The sequence below is a fragment of the Sus scrofa genome, chromosome 15 (genome assembly GCF_000003025.6).
Source record: "Sus scrofa isolate TJ Tabasco breed Duroc chromosome 15, Sscrofa11.1, whole genome shotgun sequence".
NCBI classification, from domain to species: Eukaryota; Metazoa; Chordata; class Mammalia; order Artiodactyla; family Suidae; genus Sus; species Sus scrofa.
The window spans coordinates 127,091,285-127,115,609 of record NC_010457.5 but is presented as its reverse complement, the minus strand read 5'-3'; the positions used below and the strand labels follow the sequence as shown (position 1 = coordinate 127,115,609).

The following is a 24,325-nucleotide window of genomic DNA, read 5'->3' as shown; positions in this document are numbered from 1 at the left end:
CTTTTTATTTCAGTTGAGAGTTGATGTTATGAGTTCATCACATAGTTTTGTAGATGAAGATATTACCCTTCTTCCCCTTAGGTTGTTAGCAAAGCGAAGCTGAAAAACATTCATTTCCTTACCTGGATGGCTTATTTCCCTATTTACTCTGTGGTTTTGAGCTACCTTATTCTTGAACGGAAGTCCTTGTTTCAATACTACTGACCAACTCACGCTCGGCAATCATCATAGCGAAATTCGTTTCATGACAGTTGTCTCCTGGGCTCTGTAGACCCTCACGGAAATAGGCTAGAATCTACCCTAAAAGAGGGTCCCTTCTGAGAGGAACAAAGAAGCAACTGCCTACTCAGAAAGTTTGGGAAATAAAAGTAGCATCAAAGAGATGAAACAAAAATTCCGTTAAGTTTCCCTGGTTGGCTTGTAAAATGAACAGTCTGAGGTTTTTTTTTTTTCCTTAAATTAAATACGCAAAATCTGTTTATGATATTTTTAAAGGCCAAGGATTATCATTCTTCTCCTGGCACTTATGACTTCATTAGGCATATGCTGCCGAGCCTGTTTGTTCTCCTTCAAGCTCTGTGGGAGAACAATTAAGATTTTCTCTGTCATTCCTTTTTCTAAGCAGCAGCAGGATCACGGGATGGAAATACCTAAATTTTCATTTAAACCCTATGAGGGTCAATCGATATGGGTCAGAAATAAGGACAGATTTGTGAGTGCCGAGTCCAAAATTTATTTTCTAGTCCCAAATGGGACCTTTCTTCTCCTCTTCTACCAAGCACTCTGAGAATGTCAGCCACACTTCTGCCAAGGCTGTCAACAGATGTACCACCATACATAAAGATAGTCAAGGGTTTGTTTAAAATGATGTCTATGCAATTGTTCCTGTGGGTGTATGTGTGTGTGTGTGTGTTGGGTGGGTATAAGGTGTATGTGAGGGTGATGGGAAGAGGACTGCTAAATTATCTGAACATGCCTGTGAAGAAACAGGACTGCCAGAATTACTGTAGATTATCTTCTAGAGTGGGATAAAACTGGCCTACCAAAGCTAATTACAAGTTTATATTCTGTCAAGTTGAAAATCACCTATGAGAAAGCAGGAACGAGGCTCTAGGCTAAAACAGAGGTCAAGGGGAGCTGAGAGGGTTCTTAAGGGCCCAGAGATGAGCATCTCTGAGGGAACCCAAGCGTGTCCATTGTCCCCTCCCATCATTTCTTGCCCAAATACATATTTGTGGCCAGGGCCAGGCCAAAGTTTATTAACTCCCAGTGTAAAGCAGAGAATGTGCCAGGGTGCTCCTTCCCAGAGAGAGAGGGAAGTCAAAACAGAAAATCCCACTTGGCCCCCGGGAAGTGTCCAAGAGAATACAAGCCAGAGGAGAGAGAAGGGAGAGGCTGGCCTTGGGTACCAGATGCTGTTGATGCTTTTGTGTCTGTGTGGTTTTGGGAGTCCTGGTCATGTTTATATCCACCTGACAGCAATTTTTCTCCCACACTGCCCATCAGTGGTCTAGCTGTGTAGACTTAACTCCTTCCAGCTGGCTTACGTTCCCTTAACTGGTAAGGCCCTTCCCCTGAAAAAGTTTTTGGTTTTTCTTTTTGTTTGGCTGCCCCAAGGCATATGGAATTCCCAGGCCAGGGACTGAATCTGAGCTGCAACCTACACCACAGCTGCAGCAACTCAGGATCCTCAACTCACTGCACCGGCCAGGGATTGAACTTGTGTCTTTGCTGATGCAGAGACACCAGGGATCCCATTGTGCCACATGGGGAACTCCTGGAGAAGTTTTAAGTGACAAGATTCTGAGGAACAGCTGGAACTCAGATGTTCATGGGGGAGAGGTGGTCGGATAATTTCCTCAAAAGGAAGGAGCCAGAGAGATTGCACTGCAGAGGTAAAGAGGGGAACGGGGCTGAGGGAGGGGGAAGGGACAAGAGAATTTTCAGAGTCTGAAGGACAGCATCCTCTCAAGCAACTCATCTCCAATGTGTGCTCTGATTGGGGTTTCTTCTGTAGTTTATTTGAGTATTTTTTCTTTTTTGGCATATGGTGTTCCCAGGCCAGGGATCCAACCAGAGCCACAGTTGCCACCTCCATTGCAGCTGTGGCAATGACAGATCCTGGCTGGGGATCGAACCTGTGTCCTGGAGATGCAGAGAAGCCCCCAATCCCACGACATCACAGCAGGGTCTCCTAGTCTGTATTTTAATTTTTTTATATAATGATTTTTTTCCATTAGAGCTGGTTTACTGTGTTTTTATTTTATAATGCTGGTCTATATTTTAAAATAGCCAGGATTACTTTGACTGGGGACAATGAGTTTATGTGCGCCATGCCCGGAAATAAACCAGAAGTTATTTCAAAGGTTATTGATGAGAAGCAAACGTCTCCGTGGAGGAAATCTGTGGTGTTTCGAAGCGGGGATCAGAACTACCTAATACCATAAGCCCAGCTCAGCAGTAGGCAAGGCTCAGCGCCTGCATCTGCCTGCTCCTCAGGCTTACACACCGTGCTGTTTGCACAGGCCTTCAGAGAATTCTTTGTAGCATCAAAGCTTGGAACATTTACTTCCTACAGAAACGCTAATAGCTGGCAGTTCTCTTTTCAAGATCATCTACTTCCATAGCTCACACCCTTGGTTACTCTTTCTAAGTAGGCTGTTAGCGAGAGCATAAGCGCAGTGAATACCCTCTTGGTTTCACTAGCTACCTCTCCCTCCTGACTTATTTTCCATGCACAGCCACTAAGTTTCTCAAAAATCTGGTTCTCCTCTTTTTACATTGGTCCTGAAATAATAGCCAGGAGAAGGAAGGCTCAGAGATGGTGGCTACTCAGCCAGGGTACCACGCCCTTTGCTCAAAGTTGGCACCATGAGAAAGGCAAAGTGAGAGAGAGAAAATTCCCAAGGGCACTAGTTTTCAACTAAATTGGAGGGAATTTTGCTCCCCAGAGGCTGAGTAACAATGTCAAGAGACATTTTTTGATTGTTCTGACTCCAGCCGGGATAACTTCTGGCATTTAGTGAGTAGAAGCCAAGGATGCTGCTACACATTTTATGGAACACTGGACAGCTGCCCCAGCAAAGAGTTGTCCAGTGCAAAATAGCAATCATGCCACTGCCAAGATCACCTAACCTCAGCGCTTCTGAGACTTTTCAAGGTGATGATATGTTGCTCTTCTCTAATGCCCGTCACCTCCTTATTTCACCAGTTTGGAAAATACCCATCTTCTCCTTCCCAGTGTTGCCCTGAGCGTGGGGCTGTAGGATTCAGGGAGAAGGAGCTATGTCCAAATGTCCTCCACGCACTTTCCCTGGCTAAGTGAATACCCCGTGTACCAACACACACCACCTCTCCCCACTGCCTCGCTGCTTTTAAACAGTCCTCTGGAAAACATCATAGAGCTGGAAACCAGAGTACGTTAATCGCAGAGACGTCTCACCCTGCTTTTGTCTCCGGCAACATTTCTGAAAAAGCTCTTGGGTCCAAGCAAGCACTAACCTAACTTAGGAGAGATGTGAACTAAAGTGGTTTGAGAGTCAGTGATCCACTGTAGCAAGCACACCAATGCGAGGCTGAACAGGTCAGGTTGGTGATCCTACACTTCATTCAGAGAGCCTCAAAATGTCAACTGGAGGGCTTGTTGAAACCCAAATTAAAGAGCCCTACCCTTAGGGTTTCTGATTTGGCAGATCTGGTGTGAAGTCCAGCCAGCTCCTAGGTGGTACTCAGGCTACTGGTTGGTGATTACACTTTGAGATCCACGGGACTAGGCAGACCACGTTTGGGTCCCAAGCTCACAATCAAGCAGCAAGATTCACTACTAGCATTGTAAAGCAGAGATTAGCCTAAGCAATAATTCCTTGAGGAAATTCAACCTTAAACTTGTCAACCTTAAGCAAGCAGCTTAGGGTCCAGCAGAAAGAGTAAAGGATGTCCCATCGTAGTGCCTGGATTCTAGACATGAGGGCTCCTTAACCTATGAGTTATGTGAGCTAAGTAGTCTTTGTGAGATCATTTAATTTCCACTCCTCACCCCCTTATCTTTAATAGAGAAAAAATAACTTGCCTTATCTACTTCACAGTGTCTTGGAGACTATTAAATGAGATTTTTTAAAAATGATAAATGATAACACCAGATGCAAGTGGATGTAAGAATTCTTATCATCTAGCAACCTGCCTAAAGCCACAGAAGCAAGTGGCTGAGCCCTGGAGGAGGCTCCTTTGGGATTTTCAAACTGGAAATATTCATGCAGGCAGACCATCCTTTCGTTCTACAGCATGTGCCCCACTTATAGAGCTAAGAAGAAAGAACAACGTGAACAGAGACGTACACTTGCTGTTTACTTTTTACACAAATAATAGAGTTTCTTAGAAAATGTAGCCATCCAACACCTCCCATAGCAAAGTGGAATTCTTATACATAGAAAGCATTATGTTGAAAAACTGATTTCTCTAAATATGTAGTGATTGTTTACTGTGTGGTTGAGAAGAACATCTCTTAAATTGGAGAATTCTATGGCCCTCAACTCTGCCCTGCAAACCACACCCTAAATCCTGAATCACATCTTAGAAGATGTGAGTCCTTTGATTTTTAAAATTGCATTTTTTATTTATTTATTTTTTTTGGCTGTGCCACTGCATGTGGAAATTTCCAGGCCAGGAACTGAACCCATGCCATAGAGGAGACCTGAGCCACAGCAGTGACAACACCAGATCCTTAACCTGCTAGGCCACCAGGGAATTCTTAAAAATTGCATTTAAAATGTACTTATTCAGAATTTAATGCTCAATTCCTTACATAAACTTATGGTTTAACTGATTCCTCTAGCAAAAGAAAGAGTTTGCTCCTTGATGGCATTCAGAATAATGTAAAATACATTTTTCAAAAGAGTTACTTTCCCGAGCCTGAAATAAAGAAATGACTATAACGTTTTTCTTCATTTAGCAATTATGTTATCAAATTATTTCCATATAGATCTTTGAGGGACTCGAACAAGCATACAATTATTTCCATTCTCCAGGTAAAATTTAAAACTAACAAATATTTTGAACACAATATTTACTTAGAAGCAATTTTCTTAGGCATACTTTTACTCATAATGTTATTTTAAATAGTGTGTGTATGTTGTGTGGATGTGTCTGTGTATATGTACACTGCATACTCTTTCTATGAGTGCCTTTTGTTAAAATTACAAATAGTTATAAAAAGAAGTATGTTGACCAGTATTTTCACCCAGTGTTTACCAGTTCCAAAAACAGTTCTGAGATGAAGCATGAAACCAATAATTTTCCTTTTTAAAGTCCCTGCTCACATCAGCACTGGAACATTGGATAAAAATGGGTTCAATTCATTTTTAAATTAAAAAGAAAATGAGAGATTTTCACATTATTCATATCTGCAATATAAATTACCAACAAGAAAACGTCACACAGGGGCACTATAGCAACACATTTTTTTTTAAGGAAAACACAAGCCAGTCTCTCCTCAATTAAAAAAAGATGAAATATTTACCAGCTATCTGAAGAAGTCCTGAACAGTCCATAGAACCCCTGAAATAATGAGTCCACAGGCTTCTTCCTTCCTTTAAGCACCATTTCATCCATTTCTTTCACCCTGTTGTTTTTCCCATTTGCAGCAAGACTGCACATTTGTTTACCTAAGTCATTTGCTCTGGGAGGGCTGACTGGGGAAAAAATCCACCTTAGGGATTCCAGCTAAGGGACCTGGAGGAGGGAACTTGAGTTTAAAGAACTGATGATGCTAGAAGAGGAAGGTGGGGTGGGGGGAGTAGGAATGGGCGTGGTGAGAAATGAAGCAGCAAGTACGTAAAATAACACTCTGGAAGGTTCGGGTTTCTGCTGCGTCTGAGTAAGGAAGGAATGAGGAAGGGGTGAATGTGTACATTTCCAAACAACTCAGGAAAGGTATCTTTTCCAAGGAAATGACTTACTTAGCTGTCTTTCAGAGCTACATTTTCTTTTAATATGCCCTTAAACTGTTGCTAACATAGTGAGAAAGGAAACAGGATATTCAATAGTCTCATAGTTGATGTGATACATAATAACAGCAGCAAAGGGAAAGAAGGAAAGAAAATCTGCAGAAGAGCCTGCAGGCATTGAGGATGAACATGGGTCTAATATTCCAGCATGTAGCATTCTGTTTTCAGTCTTTTTCTCTCTCAGACCTGTCGCCATATATAATACATAAAGAGTGTAAAGGCACCCAACAAAACTGGCCCCACTTTTATATGCAAAACCACATAGAAAAATGTTTTGTAGTGAAAATATCTTGAACGGATCTTTTTCTGTCGAATTGTATGTAGTGATGCTTAAAGGGTTTTGAAATTAATGTAGTCCATCACTACCAGAATTAAAAAAAAAAAGAATATAATGGAATAAGAATTATCATCATGCTTCACATGTAAGGGTAAGAGGTTTTAGAATTCTGTTGCATTATTTAATTTTATTCTTATTACACTTTTTCAGTTTCTATGTATTGTTATGTTTTTGTCAATTACTGTAAATTGGCATTGTGTGTTTTGTGTGTGCATTTGTTGTTGTTACTATTTTGATGTCTCTCATTTTCAATTGAATCACAAACTGTAGGAGTTCTTACTGTGGCTCAGCAGATTAAGAACCCAGCTAATATCCATGAGGAAGTGGGTTTGATCCCTGGCCTCACTCAGTGGGTTAAGGATCCGGCATTACTGTGAGCTGTGGCGTGCCTTGGATCTGGTATTGCTGTGGCTGTGGCGCAGGTCGGCAGCTGCAGCTCCAATTTGACCCCTAGCCTGGGAACTTCCATATGCTATGGGTGCGGCCCTAAAAAGACAAAAAAAAAAAAAAAAAAAAAATTACAAACTGCAGAGCTCTGAGTTTGCCTCATTTTTTTTATCTCCAGCACTCAACAGTATTTGGCTGAATTTTGAATCAAAAATATTTATTGAAGAAATGATAAATCAATGTCTAGGAATGTGGAATGTTGCTCCCCAGAGGCTACTTGGAATCAGATCAACACAAACTTTATTTTGTATGTTTGGTTCCTAGTATAGAAAGTATTTAGTGATTTTCAAGTTTTGAGACATACTTTATGTCATTGCTTAAGGGAGAGAGGTGGCTCACAAGTAAGCATTATCCATTTAAACCAGTCAGTTGAAGTTGAAAAATTAATAAATTAGTAACTGGCTGCAAAATCCTGTTCTCCATATTCTTGTTCTTAGTCCATTCAGTTCCTTATTAGCATATCATAGAGTTTTTCATTCAAAAATTAGCATTAAAGTTTAGAACAAAAACATATATGCAAAAAATATATTAATTCACTACATTTAGGATAGCATTTTCATTCTAAAGCATTTGCTAGTAAATACAGTGGACATTACATGAATTGGCACAAACTAATTGGAAAAAACAAATAATAGTCATTATTTCCCCATTAAGTGCAGAGAGTCTGACCATTGATAAAAACATTGATAAAACAAAGTTATAAGTGGTATACGGATAACCTGATTGTTTCTTGAGAGATGATGAATTATATATGACAATAATTTTAATTGACAAATATTTCTGTAGAAAAGGCATTCTTGGAGAAATTAAAAATAGAGATCAATAGCCTTCATTCAGTTTTCCTCTGATTTATCCCTTTGATGTCATGGTGCATAAATTAAGAATGATTCTGAAATTTCAAAGGGATGTCAGTTTAAGGGAATAAATAGAAAGAAAAAGATAAATTTCCATTTTTAGGTCTCTTGTTAAATTGTAAGACAGTCCTTACATCAAACAAAGTGCTTATACACAAGCAGAAGGGTTGTTTAAATTTAAGGTAGTTAATGAAGAAACTTAATACCTAGACCATGTTATTGAGCAAAACTCTAGCCACTCTTTCTCAAAACAAATTTATACATTTTAAAAAATCAAATTGTGCAAGAAAATCAGATTGGTATGATTAGAACAGTGAGAAGACAAACACGTTTTAAGTCATCTCCTGAAACAGAGCCCTGTGTATGCAATTTTCCTGCATAAATATCTTCAATGTATCTATTTTGCCTTTGTTGTAGTTTTACATTCCAGATCCAGCTTGATATACTCTGGGCCATCTTTGCCATGCACAGTTTCACAACAAACCCTGTGCATCAATTATACAAACTATTTGTCCTGCAAAACCTGTGTTCTTAAATCCCTTCACACTATTTTCTTTCTCTTGCAAGACCACCTCAAATAAATTTCAGCCATCCTACCGAAAACATACATTTCTTCAAAGGCTAGCTCAACTGCCCCTTCAACTAAGAAATATTCCTTAAATTCACCTGGTTGGCCTCCTGCTTCCTCTCCTCCATGTTTCTAAGCTTCCAATTTTTAAAATTTTATTTTATTAAAGTATAATTGATTTACAATGTTGTGCCAATTTCTGCTGTACAGCAAAGCGATCCAGTCATATGTATATATCCATTCTTTTTCTCATATTATCTTCCATCACGGTCTAGTGCAGGATACTGGATATAGTTCCCTGTGCTATACAATAGGACCTCATTATGCTTCCAATATTTATATATTTATTTATTTTGTATTTTGTATTTTTTGTTTCATCTTATTAGGGCCACACCTGCAGCACATGGACGTTCCCAGGCTAGCAGTCAAATCAGAACTGTAGTCACCAGCCTATGTCATAGCCACAGCAACACCAGATCCTAGCCGTGTCTGCAACCTATACCACAGCTCACAGCAATGTCAGATCCTTAACCCACTGAGCGTGATCGAACCTGAGTCCTCATGGATACTAGTCAGTTTTGTTACGGCTGAGCCAACTTTTAACAGCACATTTTATTTTATATTAGAAATTCCATATAAATATCTAACTTCCCTATTGTATGTTTATGTACTTCAGAGGGAAGGCATCACACTTTCTTAATTTCTAGAATTTCTTAATTTCTGTACCCCCCATAACAACTATAATGATACCTATTCATAATAGATGATTGATAATGTTTGTTGAACTAAAAAATTGTCACAACAGACACATAGCTTTTAGAAAACGTTCTAAAATTTAAGACTCTTAGACCAGCAGAAATGTCTGTTAGGAATGTACATGGGTGATTCAGACTTCCTTAGAAAATTATACATATTTCAATTGCTTTAAACTTCTACCAAGGTTGCATGGCTGGTAAAGTTCAATACTGGTATACAGGTAAAGAAGTAGAATTTCTTAATATAGGTTCACCTTTGGGACTGGTAGGAAATTGAAGAGAGGAACGTGGAGATGGAATGATATTTTGCATTAAGAAAGACATTTAGAAGAAAACAGGACTGGGGGAAGGAAGTCACTTAGGAAAAAGTTTAATGAAATTCGACTGCATATTCTGAGAAGTTGAGATGCCTCTCATAGTCTAACAACCTAGCTAAATTTAACCTCCGGATCTTTTAAAGTTCACCCTTAAGGAAATGCAGATCATGCCGCAAGATACATAAGGTGACTGCTAAGCAAATAACTTTTGTTAATTGCTGGTGGATTAAAAAAGGAAAAGAAAATAATGGTACTTTGGAATTCTAAGTGTTTTCAAAATGCATTGTAATAGATCCAAAAAAGCCATTAGAGGTTATTATTTTGGCTGGACTACCAGAACTCATTGAAAGTTGAACCTCTGGCATGCCATGCTGTTTTATTAAGGGACTTTAGATATGCATATGGACAGGGTGCCTTTTAACTATCCTGATGGGTCATTTAGAGTAGTTCAAATTGTCTGGATTTTTTTCTTTAAGTATTCTCTTCAAGATTCACTTAATAAATAGATCACATCAAGACATTCTACTGCACTGAGGTAGAGTATTACTTGTATTTTAAATTAAGAATAACTGACCCAATTTTTTAAGAATTAGAAATTCCCATGCAAACACTACTGAATTCAAAGGGATGGATTTGGTAATAGTGGATTTATGTAACTGAATTCCTCTTCCAGATCCTGGAGACTTACTCCTCCATCAACATATCTCCCATTAATTCTTCTATTTTTTCTTATTGTTTTCTTCTCTGGCTCCCCAAATCACCTGTGGATGCTTTTCTCTCCATCAATATTCGATCTACTATCATCATTTTAAAACAGATTGGCCCCCTAATGTCAGATCTCTAGTTTCTTTACAATGATTGGATTCCCTGATGGCATATTACATTCAAGTCCAATTTTTATTCTTTTCCTTCACTATGCAAACACTGTTCTTGTCAGCTGTCCATGAAAAGTCCTCTTTCATTCCATCCACTATTTGTAGGCCATATTTCTGTACTAAAAAAAGGCAAAATAGTTATTTTTAAGAAATTCTTTCTTTATTAGGTCTTAAAGGTTTAAAATATGATTTCTTGGAGTTCCCGTCATGGCTCATTGGGTTAAAAATTCGACTGCAGCAGCTCAGTTCTCTGCAGAGGCACAGGCACAATCCCCAGCCTAGCACAGTTGGTTAAAGGATCCAGTATTGCCACAGCTATGGCATAGGTTGCAGGTGCAGCTCAGATTCAATCCCTGGCCTGGAAACTTCCATATGCTGTGGGTGTGGCCATAAAAATAGTAATAAAATTAAACAAATGTTTTTCCTTATCTTTTAGTAAGGTCTTTTTTTGACTTTCCCTGAAATACCTTAATCTTCCTTTCCTGAATCTTTTGAAACCGCTGCTTTCAGAAGAGTTTATTATCTATTCTAACATCCAGATTACTGGGAAAAAAGATCTAGGGTCATATCACTAAGAATAAAAACAAGATAAACAGTGAAATAATTAGAAATAAATATCCCTGCCTCCAGGCTCAAATTGTAACTCATTATTTGGTTTCATTTCTGAAAATTTGTTTTCCTGTAAAAGGAAAAATAGAAATATATGATTTCTCATGAGCTCATGAGGTTTACAACCACGAATTTCCTCATTATCACATTTCTAAACCTGCTATGAGTTATCCCTTTGAATCATCTCAACCTGGAGAAAAAATGAATTAATTAGTAAATTTAATGCCTTCCACCTTATTCTCAATTAAAAAAAAAAAAAGAAAAGAAAAAAGAAAGATTGGCTTCTTCTCCAGGAATCCTTTTTCATCAGCTGTTCTATCATGTTCTCCATCGCAGTGGTTTAGTATCTCAGGTGCTTCATCTTCCACTTCTAGGGCCCATATTCTTCCTGGATGCGTCCACCCTCTGGCATAGACATTTATCACTTACTACAAGTTTTTGACAATAGCTTCACTGTACCAAGTTTACTTTGTCTTCTATTTGGATAGCACCAGATTAAACTTCCTAGAGTACAAATACATATATTTAGTTAATCACTTTCATTCCTATAAATGCCTACAGGATTAATTTCAAATGTTCTTGGCTGAAATTAAAAATTTTCTTATTCCCCCTAAGTCCTAACAACTCATCAAGTTTGAACTGATTTGGTTGTTCTTAAACATTTTTTTTTAATACTAGGGCTGATAAGCTTTGAAGTTTGATTTTCTAATTATGTCCAGAATTTTTTTTCATCCTATTTTTCTTCAGTAGTAGTTCATCCTCTTTCACTAGGCCGTTCCCAGCTCTTCTAATTCTCATTTATGCATATATTATATATTTATATCTGCATAAATTTATCTATCTAGCTAGCTAGATAGATAGCTACATATGTAACAATTGATTGACTCTTTTACATAGTAAGGCCCTAAGGAAATTAGTTTGGGGTTTTGCTATTCAAAGTATGGTCCACCAACCAGAAGCACCCCTGATACCTGGGAAGTTGTTAGAATAGAAAATCTCAGAGCTGCTAAATCAGAATCTGCATTTTGATAAAATCTTCAAGAGAGTTATACGCACATTAAAATTTGAGAGGCATCACTTTAGGGTTATACTTCTAAAAGCACACTTATATATTATACCTCACGAGTATGAATATGACATGCACCACATATGCTACTTGATGCATTACAAAATTCTTTTTAACCCCCCTTTCCTCCAAAGGCATGGTAGCGATGGCTAAACTGGTTTATACAGGCTAGCAAACCTAGCTATTAAAATTTTAAAAATTTTCTGAGATACTTGTTACACATAAAGTAAACATAAAATGATACAAACTCAAATGTAAATCATATTGGAGGTAAAAGTAATGTATCACGTCGCAATTATTTTACTCATTCTACTATTATTATACCTTGAAGTGACTTAAGGCTGTTATGTCTCCATGGTATGATACGTTATGATGATGTGTATACCTCTTTTCAACTCTACACCACGTGGCCTCTGGTTGCTTGATGTCAGTTATGATGATAATGTCTATGCCATAGAAATCCACACGCTATAAATCAGAACTTGATTTATTGTCTCTAATTTCACATACTTATTGGAAAACACCTAACCTCTTCGGGTTCTTCTTTTCCTTTCGCTGGAACATGGGGAGTTTATTTATATTCTGTAAAGGTTCCATATTCTCCTGGAATACTAATGCTGGAGAATACTGCAAACACATACACTATTAGAGACTGGCATGAGTGTCTTTTTCAGTTTCTCTTTGGGAAATCAGTTCAGTATTGTGAAAATATATCCAAAGAACTGAACGGGAGATTTGAATTATAAATGAAATATTGATTTCTCTCCAGCTCTATCTACTCAATGACAAAATAGCTGAATGAAATCCCCAAAGGTTCACTATTAAGAAGGTAACTTACCTATTCAAATGGCAACTCTCATGTTTGAATATCTAACTAAATGATTTCTTAATCTAAATTTCTGGGAGTAACACAAACACAGAAAAATGCCAAAACATCATTCTTGTTTTGGTAATTCAGTTGAATTGATTTTACTCTGCCCCATTTGGAATCTTTACTTATAATATATAAATCAAATTATAATTAGTTTTACTTATTTCTTTCACTTTTGTTTAGGTTTTGAACATTAGCATTATCCTTTATAATGCAGACCAAATTTAAGTGTCTTAGGAACAAAGAGAAGATGATGTGGTTTGAGGAAAGAGAATGGAGTTAATCAGTGTAATATACTGTGAGTGGATAAATTTGATTTAGTTTAGCCACAGAATACACCTTGGCCAACATAAAAACTTGAAAAATTGTCAACTTGGGTATGTTTACGGTCTTCAGAATGACATGTTCCAAAGTGAATATAGTGAATATATTTTTTTCAGTTTACTTATAACTTCTTTTTCTTATGCTTTTGCTATGATTTCTATACTTTTAAACATTTCTGCCATAATCATGTATAAATTCAGATCAAAGGAAAGAACAGCCAAGTAAGAATCTGAACAGTGAGTAGACCTCTATGAGTTTCAGAGATAGGATATCAAATTTGGCTGATTCTGAACAATTTTCCTCTTCTTGGAAGGTAGTATGATTCCTAGGAGTCAGGTTCTCAAGATCCAAATCCTGGCTCTGCTTCTTGCTAGGTATGTGACTTTGGACAAACTAATTCACCTCCTAATCCTTACTTAATCCATCCATGAATTCTATCCATGAAAGAAGGTATTAGGATCTCCCCTAAAGGATGGTAGGGAGATTAATTGACCTAAAATGTTGTATTTGTTTCATGTGTACACTAAAGGGATTAAGTTATACACATATTCTTTTTCAGATTCTTCCCTCTTATAGGTTATTACAAAATAGTAAGTATAGTTCCCTGTCCTATACAGTAGGTTCATGTTATCTATTTTATATATAGTAGTATGTATATGTTAATCTCAAACTCCTAATTTATGCTTCTCTCCTACTTTCCCCTTTGGTAACCATAAGTTTTTTGTTTGTTTGTTTGTTTGTTTGTTTTTTTAATGCCTGTGGGTCTATTTCTGTTTAGTATATAATTTCACTTGTATCATTTTTATTAGATTCCACATATAAGAAATATATATGATATTTATCTTTCTGTCTAGCTTATTTCACTTAGTATAATAATTTTTGCGTCCATCTATGTTGCTGCGAATGGCATGATTTCATTCTTTTTTATGGCTGAGTATCTTATACCTTCTTTATCCATTCCTCTGTTGATGGTCACAGATTGCTTCCATGTCTTGGCTATTGTAAATATTGCTGCAATGAACATTGGGGTTCATGTATCTTTTCGAATTATGGTTTTCTCTGGATATATGTCCAGGAATGGATTTCAGGATTATGTGATATCTCTATTTTTAGTTTTTTAAGGAACTGCCATACTATTTTCCACAGTGGCTGCACTAACTTACATTCCCACCAACAGTGCAGGAGGGTTTTGCAAAACAGTCCTGGTTTTGCCATTCCCCTGGCATGATTGTGAGCCACTTGCTCCTTCTCAGCTTGTTTTCTTCTGTGCCTGAGAGGCAACATGTTTCATTCGGGATGCATGGAATTTAAATAAGATGATACCTATACGGCGTATTCTCCCCAAACCCAGAACTTTGTGAAAATTGGCTACTTGTATTCACCAAAATCAACCACAGACATGCAGGTATTTCCATGGGGTAGTTGTCCAGGATATTGATATTAATGTGTTAAAATACATCTAGTTTAGAGAACCACTCTAAGTTTGAGTAAACTTATGTAAAAATTTAATAAAAAATATGTCTAAATGTGACTCTTCCTATTTTCTTGTACATAGAGGATGAAAAAACCATTTGAGAGGAAATGTTACTTGAAAAAAGTCTCAGAAACATTTTCCTTAATCTACGCCACAGCAATATTCAAGGATAAAAGTCATAAAAGCTTTTTTTAAACAGCCCCCAAATTAAAATTCATCCAAACTGCTCTGCTTCCCACACACATTCACTCACACACACACAGTTATACACACATCCGGACATGAATAGCTGTTCAGCCCTGGTTTTTAACTGACTATTGCATTTTGTTTGGGGACAACCATATGGATAGCACACTCAATAATACAGACATGGTTTCTGGCAGACATTTTTTTTTTTTTTTTTTTTTTTTTTGCAGAATGACTATAGTCTATTCAATTTCCATGAACAATGGAGGGGGGTTGTTTAAATTTCCCTGCACTGAATTGAAGGTTGATGCTCGCTATTGCTTTAACATATATTGTGGGCAAATTTTCAAAGGCATGAATGCAAAATAATAACGTTTGGGCATTGCCATATACTAATCAGGTTCATGGGAGATTTGTGCATGATTATACATGCATGTGAGTGTACATGTATATACATATATAAATACATATGTAAAGTCTTACTTAAAATATATTTTTACAGTTCTTATAGGCCAATACTACCATATGTGCTAAGTTTTTGTTTTTCACTACAGTTCTAGTAAGGAGTTGACTATTAATATTTTAGAATGCAAGTGAAATAGAACACACAATACCCTGTATTCTGTGGGAAAAGAGAGTTTATCAGCAGGTACCCCTCCCACCTGAGATGTTTTTATTATGATTCCTTTTTACCCACCAGAAATGCTGAGCACACTTTTCTTCAAGCATGACACAAATTTTAGCAAGACTCTCAAAATTTAGTAAGAGCCTCTACCTTATATGCCAGATTGCACTTCTGTCCTAAAATTTGGGGTTTCAATTGATGCTAATGATTAGGTCAAAGTGAAACCTAATGGGATTTTACTTTAATTTCTAGCAACTGGAAGAATGGATGTTCATGTGTCTGCATGTAATATAGGAATAAAGAGACGTGGAAACAATAAGGAAGAGCAGGCTTTTGCTAGAGGAATATTTCGAGAGAAGAATCTTACAAGATCTACTACTTCAGGCACAAAAAAATTGGGTCACAAGCAACATTAGGAACACATACCATTTTTAAAAACAGTGTGTGTTCCAAAAGGGAAGTGCACAATGCCATCACTTACCATTTATTTAGTGCTTAGTGGATAAGAAAGCTGCAGCATATTTTATTGTGAAATCTTTGGAATGAGCGATTAGCTGTTGCTTAGCACCTTTCCCCCTTATTTTGTCTGCCCGACATCAGAGGTTTGAAGTACCACCTTAGATTCTAAATTTCTAAGCTAGAATTCAAATATATATTCCAACCGTTGAATTTATAGGTTACATAAAATCATTCATTATCAGAGTCAGCTGGAATCTCTTCTTTTTTCCTTTTAACTTCTTCATATTTATTCTTCTCTCTCTCATTAGGAGGTGAATGTTGCCCAAGAATTTGCTAGAATGACTGGATTATTTGAGTCTGCGTGTATTAATTTCCTAAAGTGCCCCCTTTGTCACACTTCTTTTCCTCAATGACTTTTTTGCGGTGTTGGTGTAAATTCCTCTCTGGATCACTCCATCCCATCCTTAATCTGAACATCAACAGTTTCTAGAATGTTTTGCCCACTTGAATTAAACCTGTGATTTCAGGAATCTTATTTATTTCCCCACTTTCTGTTTCTGTTCCATCTCTGTGTTTGTACTTCCTTTCTCACTGTCTGGCCTTTGTTTCCTGTGTAGGTTTCCCAGTGTTGCCATAAAAAAATAACACATATTAGGTGGCTTAAAACAGCAGAAATTCTCTCACAGTGCTGGAGGCCAGAAGTCAGATATCAAGGTGTTGGCAGGACTTGCTCTCTCTGAAAGTTCCAGAGGAGAACTGGTTCCATGCCTGCCTCTTAGCTTCTGCTGTTACTAGCAGTCCTTGGCATTCCCTGGATTATAGACACATCAATCCACGCTCTGCCTCTGCCTTCACATGGCTGTTTTCTCTGTTTTAGTCTAGGTCTCATCTCCTCTTTTTTTTTTTTTTTTTTTTTTTTTAATGGTTACCATTTTATTTTATTAATTTCCAGGGATCAACCCCATACCACAACAAAGAAAATTCTGGATCCCTAACCCACTGAGCCACCAAGAAACTCCTCATCTCCTCTTCCATTCATATTGGATTAGTATCCACCTAATTCAGGATGACCTCATCTTAACTGGAGGAATCTGGAAAATTCCTATTTCTAAAAATGTCGCATTCTTAAGTACCAAGGGGTTTGGACTTCCACTTATTTTTTGGAGGGATAAAGTTCAACTGCCTATCTCTCGGTGCTCAGCATATGGCCTGACTCCATCAAGAAGGCTCTTCTCATTTCTTTGGCTCATGCTTTTCTGAAATTTCATAGACTGAATGATTCACTGAGGAGCATCAACCATGGCTGGTTTGTTTATCCCGGTACTCCAGGAGCCTGAAGTAGTGGCTGGTGCACAGTAAGAACTCAATAAGTATCGATTCAATGAATGACTATATTCAATAAATCAATGAATTCATACCATATAATTCAGTTTTTTTTTTTTTTGCATACAATGGCTTAGTGTTATTTGCTTTATTTAAATTAACTACTCCTCTAAAAGAATGTGAGGGACGTTATTTTATCTCCACTTTGTATTCCAGAGTCACAGAGTCCAGCATGGGATTCCCACGTGGATGATAAATGCTTCGCTAAATGATTGGTCTAGAAAAATCTGATTGAAAGGCACTAAGACATCAATAGCCTGTTTAGAAGCATTAATATAAAAGTAGAAGGCTATTTCAGGCAGGAAAAGGCCAGGCCTACTGAGTTTAAAGCAAAGCTAAATAGATCAGTGATTAATGTTTTGCTTAGACCAAACACAAATTCTCTCAACATTATAACAGATTCCAGATATCTAGCTGATTAGAATTGTTTAATACACTACGGACACAACTTTCAGGTCCAAGTTTCGATTTTTTAGTGACATATTTCTCTCTCCATACGTATGTTTTATTAGGGAAAAAAAGGTTATATCTCCTTCTATACCCAGTTTTCTGTTAAATAGCACTTTAAAGTAAAAAATCATAAGAACAACTCTGCAGCCTCAACTGCTACCTTTTCATTACTCCTAATCAGTTTCACAATGGGGAGCAGAACAAGGCTCACACCTGGGGTCTTAAATATGACAAAGAATCCTTGAAATAAGCGAATTAAATAATTTCCATCTTTCTGTTAATGTTTTTACCTAAGTAGTCCTTTTATCCCCAAAGTAAGCCCAAATGCTCATTTCCTTAACCCTGATGATTAAATATCAGCAGCATTTAACAGGCGTCCATGCCACCCACAGAAAATAAAGAAAAGAAGTGGCACAAATGCCCATGAATCACAGATGGGGAAAAGCAAAACAGGGTTTTTCAAGAGGGCACAAATCTTCTGCAAATGTTGGAAGCAAAAATGTTTTAGGGAAATGGTACATTTTTTTCAGTTCAGGATTGTGTGATGGCACACAAAGAGGGCAGATTCCTTCCTTGTGTGACAAGGCACTCTTGCCATTAAAGTGTCTGGTTAAGGCCACCAGTCCTGTATTTGCAATGTAAATTAACAAGCAACATGGTGCCTTCAATTGCAGGTGAGCCTTAAGAAGCCTGCTGATTGCTTCTTAAGATTGCAGTTATTTTGTGCTTAAGGAAATGCTGAAGGGCTAGGAAACTGAGTATTTCACCAGAACCCTCACCACAGGCAGATGTGATTGAGTGTGGAAAGAAATAGAAGGTATTGTGATGGTGGTTGAAAAAAGAGTTCAGATTTTTGTCTATTGAAATATATTCATGGGATATCAGGCATGTTTTTCAACAAAGCCCTCCAGGACAGAGAGAGGAGTTTTAGAAGACATAGTGGTCCAGGAAATTCCCAATAGTATAAATTCCTTCATGAATCTGATCCAGAAGTATAATTCTAGAAAAATCAAAGAAGCCCATAGGTTGATGGAATATAGAAATGGGTCTACAAGTGCCAGAGCCAGTTTCCTGCACAGGTAGAAACCCACTTTTAGAAAGCCACCCCACAGTTCAGACAAACAGACTTCTTTTCTTCCACTGGCAAAGAAAATCTATTAAGGAACCACTGACGCATGAATCTGCCCATTGTGGCCAAGCAAGACAATAGCTGCTTGCAGGAGTTGTCTCACAGCAGGAGGCCCTGATAAGGAACTCAGGAACTCAGGTGCTGACCTGAAGACTAACCAGGAGGAGGTGGGAGGAGCCAATAAGAGGGAGGAGACTGCCAACCTCCCAGGATCCTTGGTGCTGGAATATATCTTGGCTGAGAGGTGCGCGTGTGTCACCAAGAAGACCCTGAGTCAGATCGGTTATGGGCCAAGCAAAACAATTGGCCAGAGGCAACTCACCCCCATTCCCATAAAACCAGAGACTGCGAGTCACGAGTCACGTGGCATAGCCGTTCTCCTGGGTTCCCTCACACTGCTGATCTCCACCTGGGCACCCCTTCCCAATAAAGTCTCTTGCTTTGTCACCGTGTATGTCTCCTGGGACAATTCATTTCTAAGTGTTACACAAAAGCCCCTTCTCAGGTCCTGGAAGCGGTCCTTCTTCCTGCAACAGATCCACTCCCCATTGCTCATTCCCTTGCTCTTGATTTTATGGGGAACCTAAGGAAAGAGCCCTTGGAACAGCTCTTTTACGTATTTAAAATGGTATATTTAATTGCCTTTTACATATTAGGTTCCTAAATTTGTACCCTATCTAAGGGTGAAATGGAAATACAACTTTTGCCAGTAATCGGATTATAAGTCTCTAAATAACTCACCCCTTGCCGAGTTTGCTGCACAAATGCTATCCCAAGATGCTCTAGAGGATTTCAAAGTGTAAGCAGTAAAAAGGGAAAAAAAGTATGCATTACAGATGCAAATCAGACTGTTTGGCTTCTTGGACCTGCTCAACCAGAGGTATTTCTTCTCCTGCGGAAAGCGAGGCATATTTGTGCCTGATGACCTATGTTTTTACCATTCCCCCAAACCACGTATAGAATGAAAAAATGCTAGGAGACTAGAATTGATCACGTACTCACAATTTGTACATTTATAAGAATTCAAAAATTTCACAGTAATAAAATTTTGGCTTCTCCTTAATCTAGAAAAATGTGGCAACAATGGATCACGTGGTCCTGATGCAGAAATTGGATGGAACTGAGTTGGGTGAGACCTGTGCAGGGTGTCTGAGCCTCCAGCTGACTGCAGGCAGCACCCCTTCCTATTAGATTAGAATTGGAATGCTTCTATCATTCATGCTACTGTTCTGGCCCCTCGATGTTTTTTGGTGTTGTGTTGTTTCTGGTGCAACAGAATGTTTACCTACTTCCTTGCACCTTCTCCAACAAGCCTTGTCACTCTGCTTTTCCCCAGAGCTTCATGATGTTAGGTCATGAAAGTCCAGCAGCAATGCAGTCCTGAAAACACTTTGACTGACCCTGCAGGGGTCAAACAGCTGTCAGAATGGTCCTAAATTTGGCTTTTGACCCTGGGCTCTCACAGTTGCTGGATGTGGACTGCCCCCTGCTGACTATACTCCTGCAGCTGGGATGACAAGCATATCCTTGAAGAGTTTGTATCCATCACATCCAAGAAGCCAGCTTGCTCCCATCTCATCCCTTAGTCCCTCCCATCTGATAAAGCATTTGAGGCATCAGTGGCAAACCTTTGCTGCACACTAGCTGCATTAGGACAACTACTGGGAAGACCCAAGCTTCTTTAGCTTGGAAGAGTCACCAGGTTGGTCTCTCTACCCATCTCTGCACAAAAACAGTCTTCCAAAATTACTGAAGTGCAACATAGAACTACCATTTGATCCGGCAAACCCACTCCTGGGCATCTATCCAGAGAAAACCATGACTCGCAAAGACACATGTACTACAATGTTCATTGCAGCACTCTTTTCAATACCCAAGACATGGAAACAACCTAAATGTCCATCGTCAGAGGAGTAGATCAAGAAGATGTGGTACATATAAACAATGGAATATTAGCCATTAAATAGAACGAAATACCAGCATTTTTTTGCAACATGGATGGACCTAGAAACTATCATGCTAAGTGAAGTCAGCCATACAATGAGACACCAACATCAAATGCTTTCACTGACATGTGGAATCTGAAAAAAGGACAGACTGAACTTCTTTGCAGAACAGATGCTGACTCACAGACATTGAAAAACTTATGGTCTCCGGAGGAGACAGTTTGGGGGGTGGGGGATGTGCCTGGGCTGTGGGATGGAAATCCTGTGAAATCAGATTGTTATGATCATTATACAACTACAGATGTGATAAATTCATTTGAGTAATTAAAAAAAAAATTACTGAAGTGCCCACCACCCAGTTTATGCAGAGCCCAATAAACTCCTGTGCTTCGCCTCCTTCTGTCTGACACTCTATCACCTGAGTACTTTCTGAGTACCCTGGAAAGGACCCAGAGAGGGTTTTTAGGGACAAGTGTAAAGGAAAGGAAGAGGTGATGTGACTAGAAAAGGATTCCACATGATTTGACTGAACACAATTTGTCTCAGTAGCACAATTAAACACTGGTTTAATGACTTGCTGGTAAATTCAGAGTACACTGAAGGCAGGTACTCTGCCCTGCCTTGAAGTGTTCACTATTACAAATAAAGCTAAACAACACCTTTTTAAAAGTAGGAAAAACTCTGAACAACAGACAAAATTATTCTCAAATAACATGCTAATCAAAGATTCATTGAAGTTAGAAACACAGGTTTTTTTTTTTAAGCATGATTGATTGACTGCTGACCTATTCATTTTGACAAAATTATTTCTGCAGATTTGTTTGCCACTCAATAATCTGCTGCAAAATCATCCCAAATGCCAGAGATGGAACCAGGCCAGTCTCTATCCCACACTCCACCCCACACCCCAGAGCAGACAGTAGGACTACCCAAAGGTTTTTGCTCTGGGATGGCAACTAAATTCAATTCCAGGGTTGGTGAGGTGCAAGCAAAAGCCTGATCTTAGAAATGCTCATTTGGAATTTACAGTGCTACAATGTATTTTAGGTATGCATTATAACAGCTAAGGATGAGAGGAAACTGACAGACTTAAATGGGCCATACCTCTCTAGATCACCGGTCTCTACCAATTCATTTCTAACCCAGCCTGCTTCGTTACATAAGTTACACATCCAGTCCCATTAGTGAGTTTGAATCTCCTGGCTATGGGTCGTTATTAAATAGGAACCAATTAATCACCACCACTTAAAATATATAAATCCCTAAAACTGCCTGGATTAAACCACCCAACTCAACATTTTTAAATGCTCTTGGTGTATACAATCACAGGCCTCTGGAACATGAAGCGGATCTTTTTTAAAGGCACCAAAGAAAGCTGCTCAGGGAGGCTCTAAACAGTATTCTGATCTGATTAGAATCCAGAATACTAAAAATATTTCCATTGTCTTACACTCTGATTCAGGTCATCTGCATTTCCAAAGTCAGAGATTTCAGTATGGTTTGGGGAAATCACATTTATTTGGAGCTGGCCAAGAAGAAATGACCTAATAAAATCAAGAAGATGAATAGCAGACATGTTTCTCCTTTGACCCATATATCACATCACCCAAGTTATAAAGCCAATCATTGGGATGGAAGAAATGGAAACTGGAGTCTTCTAGTCTGGGTGGGTGCACTGGTCAGGAAAACGGGTAAAACTTACCAAGACCCAAAGGAAGGGTGAAGTCAGATCTTGTTAGAATGATGATGAGAGCAATAGAGAGGCCAGGAAAAGATTGCATGGCAAGAGGATAAAAAATGAAAAGCAAGGAGAGGGATGTATCTTTCATTCTTTAAATACTATTTTTAACACTTTTTTTAAGACCAAAACATTCAGACTTTTTTTTTCAAGTTTGGTAATAATTGCTGCCTTGTACATTTATTTGAAAATCTCTATAGAAATACATATAGAATTTTGGTTTATGTAACCAAAATCTAATTAACTAAACCTGCATATTAATGAATAAACTTATGCAAATATACAGCATGTATATATATATGTATATATACCATATGCATTTATATGTTCAAGTTTTTTAAATTAGATATTATATTTTCACACGACATACATGCAAACTTTAGGGGGGAATCACTTTCTAATTAGGATCAAGCATTCTGGAAATTTACATATCTAACTAATTAGTGTTGATGTTGAGACACCTACATTAATTATACTGCAATCTGTGTAGAAGAAGATAGATGTTTTGACTCACATAAATAATACAACAAAGGTACATGAATTATTGTCTTTCCTAAGTTAACAGGAACACCAAGCTTAAAAAAACATTTTTTTAAGTCCATAATAATTGGTATTATCATTGGCAATGAACTTTCTCCCATCTTCAATCCACTGAGACATATCCTTGGTAGATAGAGGCATCCTTGGATTCCATTACTGCCTTATAATGGTCCCCAAATGTGATATGATAGAAGCTACAATGCAAAAAGCAGGCCAGAGACATTGGGACCCAATGATAAAAGTGAAAGTGGAAGTAGCAAGAGCTTCCAACTTCATAAGCACAGAAAGACTAAGGTATCTTTCAAATTCACTCTGCCTTTTATTTTCCAAAGGCTATTCCAGGAACAGATTTTACTCTGCTAGTCTCTATTCTTACCATATCTGACAATTAATTCTTTCCTCTATTAAATATTTCTCATTTTCAGTAAAGGATTCAAGTGCTACTTTATAAGGACAAATGGCCCAATGAGAAAAGGTGAATGGAGGATTGTGTGCAACAGTCTGAGTGGCGATTTCAGAGCTACACACTTATAGGGAAAAACAAACAAACAAAAAACATGATAAGTTTTCAAGTCCCTGGGAACATTTGACACAGACTTCTTAGGGCCAGAATCTAAGATGACCCAGTGAGATACCTTAATAGAAAAAAAATGGATAAGGTGCATCTGCCATTTATTCAGGGTGAGTCATCATTCAGCTTTAAAAGGTATTTGCATGGGAAAAACAATTTTGGGGGAGTGGATGAGTAAGCTCCACTATTCTGCATGCAGATGATCTCTGATGTTCTCTTTTAAAAGAAACATTATTTTCACCCACCTCAATTGTTAATATTCTCTAATTATAATTACCTACCTCAGAGTGAGTTTCCAGAGCCCCAAATCTCAACATGAAAGGAGAATTTATCCCTAATCTATGTTTTATTTAAAGCATGTGCCTTTCACCTTTGAATGCATATTGTTTAGTTATTCAATTTAAATTTCAATATGCTAAAATACTTAAACAGCTGTTTATGTTAGCCTGCAGACATAGCTCATCCATTAGTGGAAGGAGATATTTCTTTTAGCTTAATGTATCTCCCATATACCTCCAATATTATGTGGGAGTCTGGTGAGAAAGGGGCAGGTTCTACATTGTCTGTTAGGGGATACAAAGACGAATAGGACATCCTACTTTAACCCTCACCCTAGTTGCAACACTACTTTGGACATACATTTTTGGTGAGGAAGGAGACAGACAGAAAGCTGGGAGTAACAATAGCACACATAGAATAGCACAATAGAAATAAACATTAAAAATACACCAAATTTAAAACCACTTGTAGCCACAAGTTAAACTGTTCGGCTATATTAGATGAATCTTTCCTTTTTAGT

General features: G+C 38.0%; 1 protein-coding gene across 5 annotated transcripts in view; it reads right to left on the bottom strand.

Moving 5' to 3' along the window:
- Positions 1–24,325, bottom strand: part of NYAP2 (neuronal tyrosine-phosphorylated phosphoinositide-3-kinase adaptor 2) — a 262,456-nt gene that overhangs the window by 179,489 nt on the left and 58,642 nt on the right. Inside the window, exon 1 of one of the 5 annotated variants that reach the window (XM_021076253.1) lies at positions 5,516–6,724. The exons of the other annotated variants lie outside the window; for them this stretch is intronic. Within the exon in view, the coding sequence (XP_020931912.1) occupies positions 5,516–5,652 (137 nt within the window). The 5' untranslated portion in view covers positions 5,653–6,724. Of the gene's footprint in view, positions 1–5,515; positions 6,725–24,325 lie in introns of those variants that run through there. 5 annotated transcript variants of the gene reach the window in all.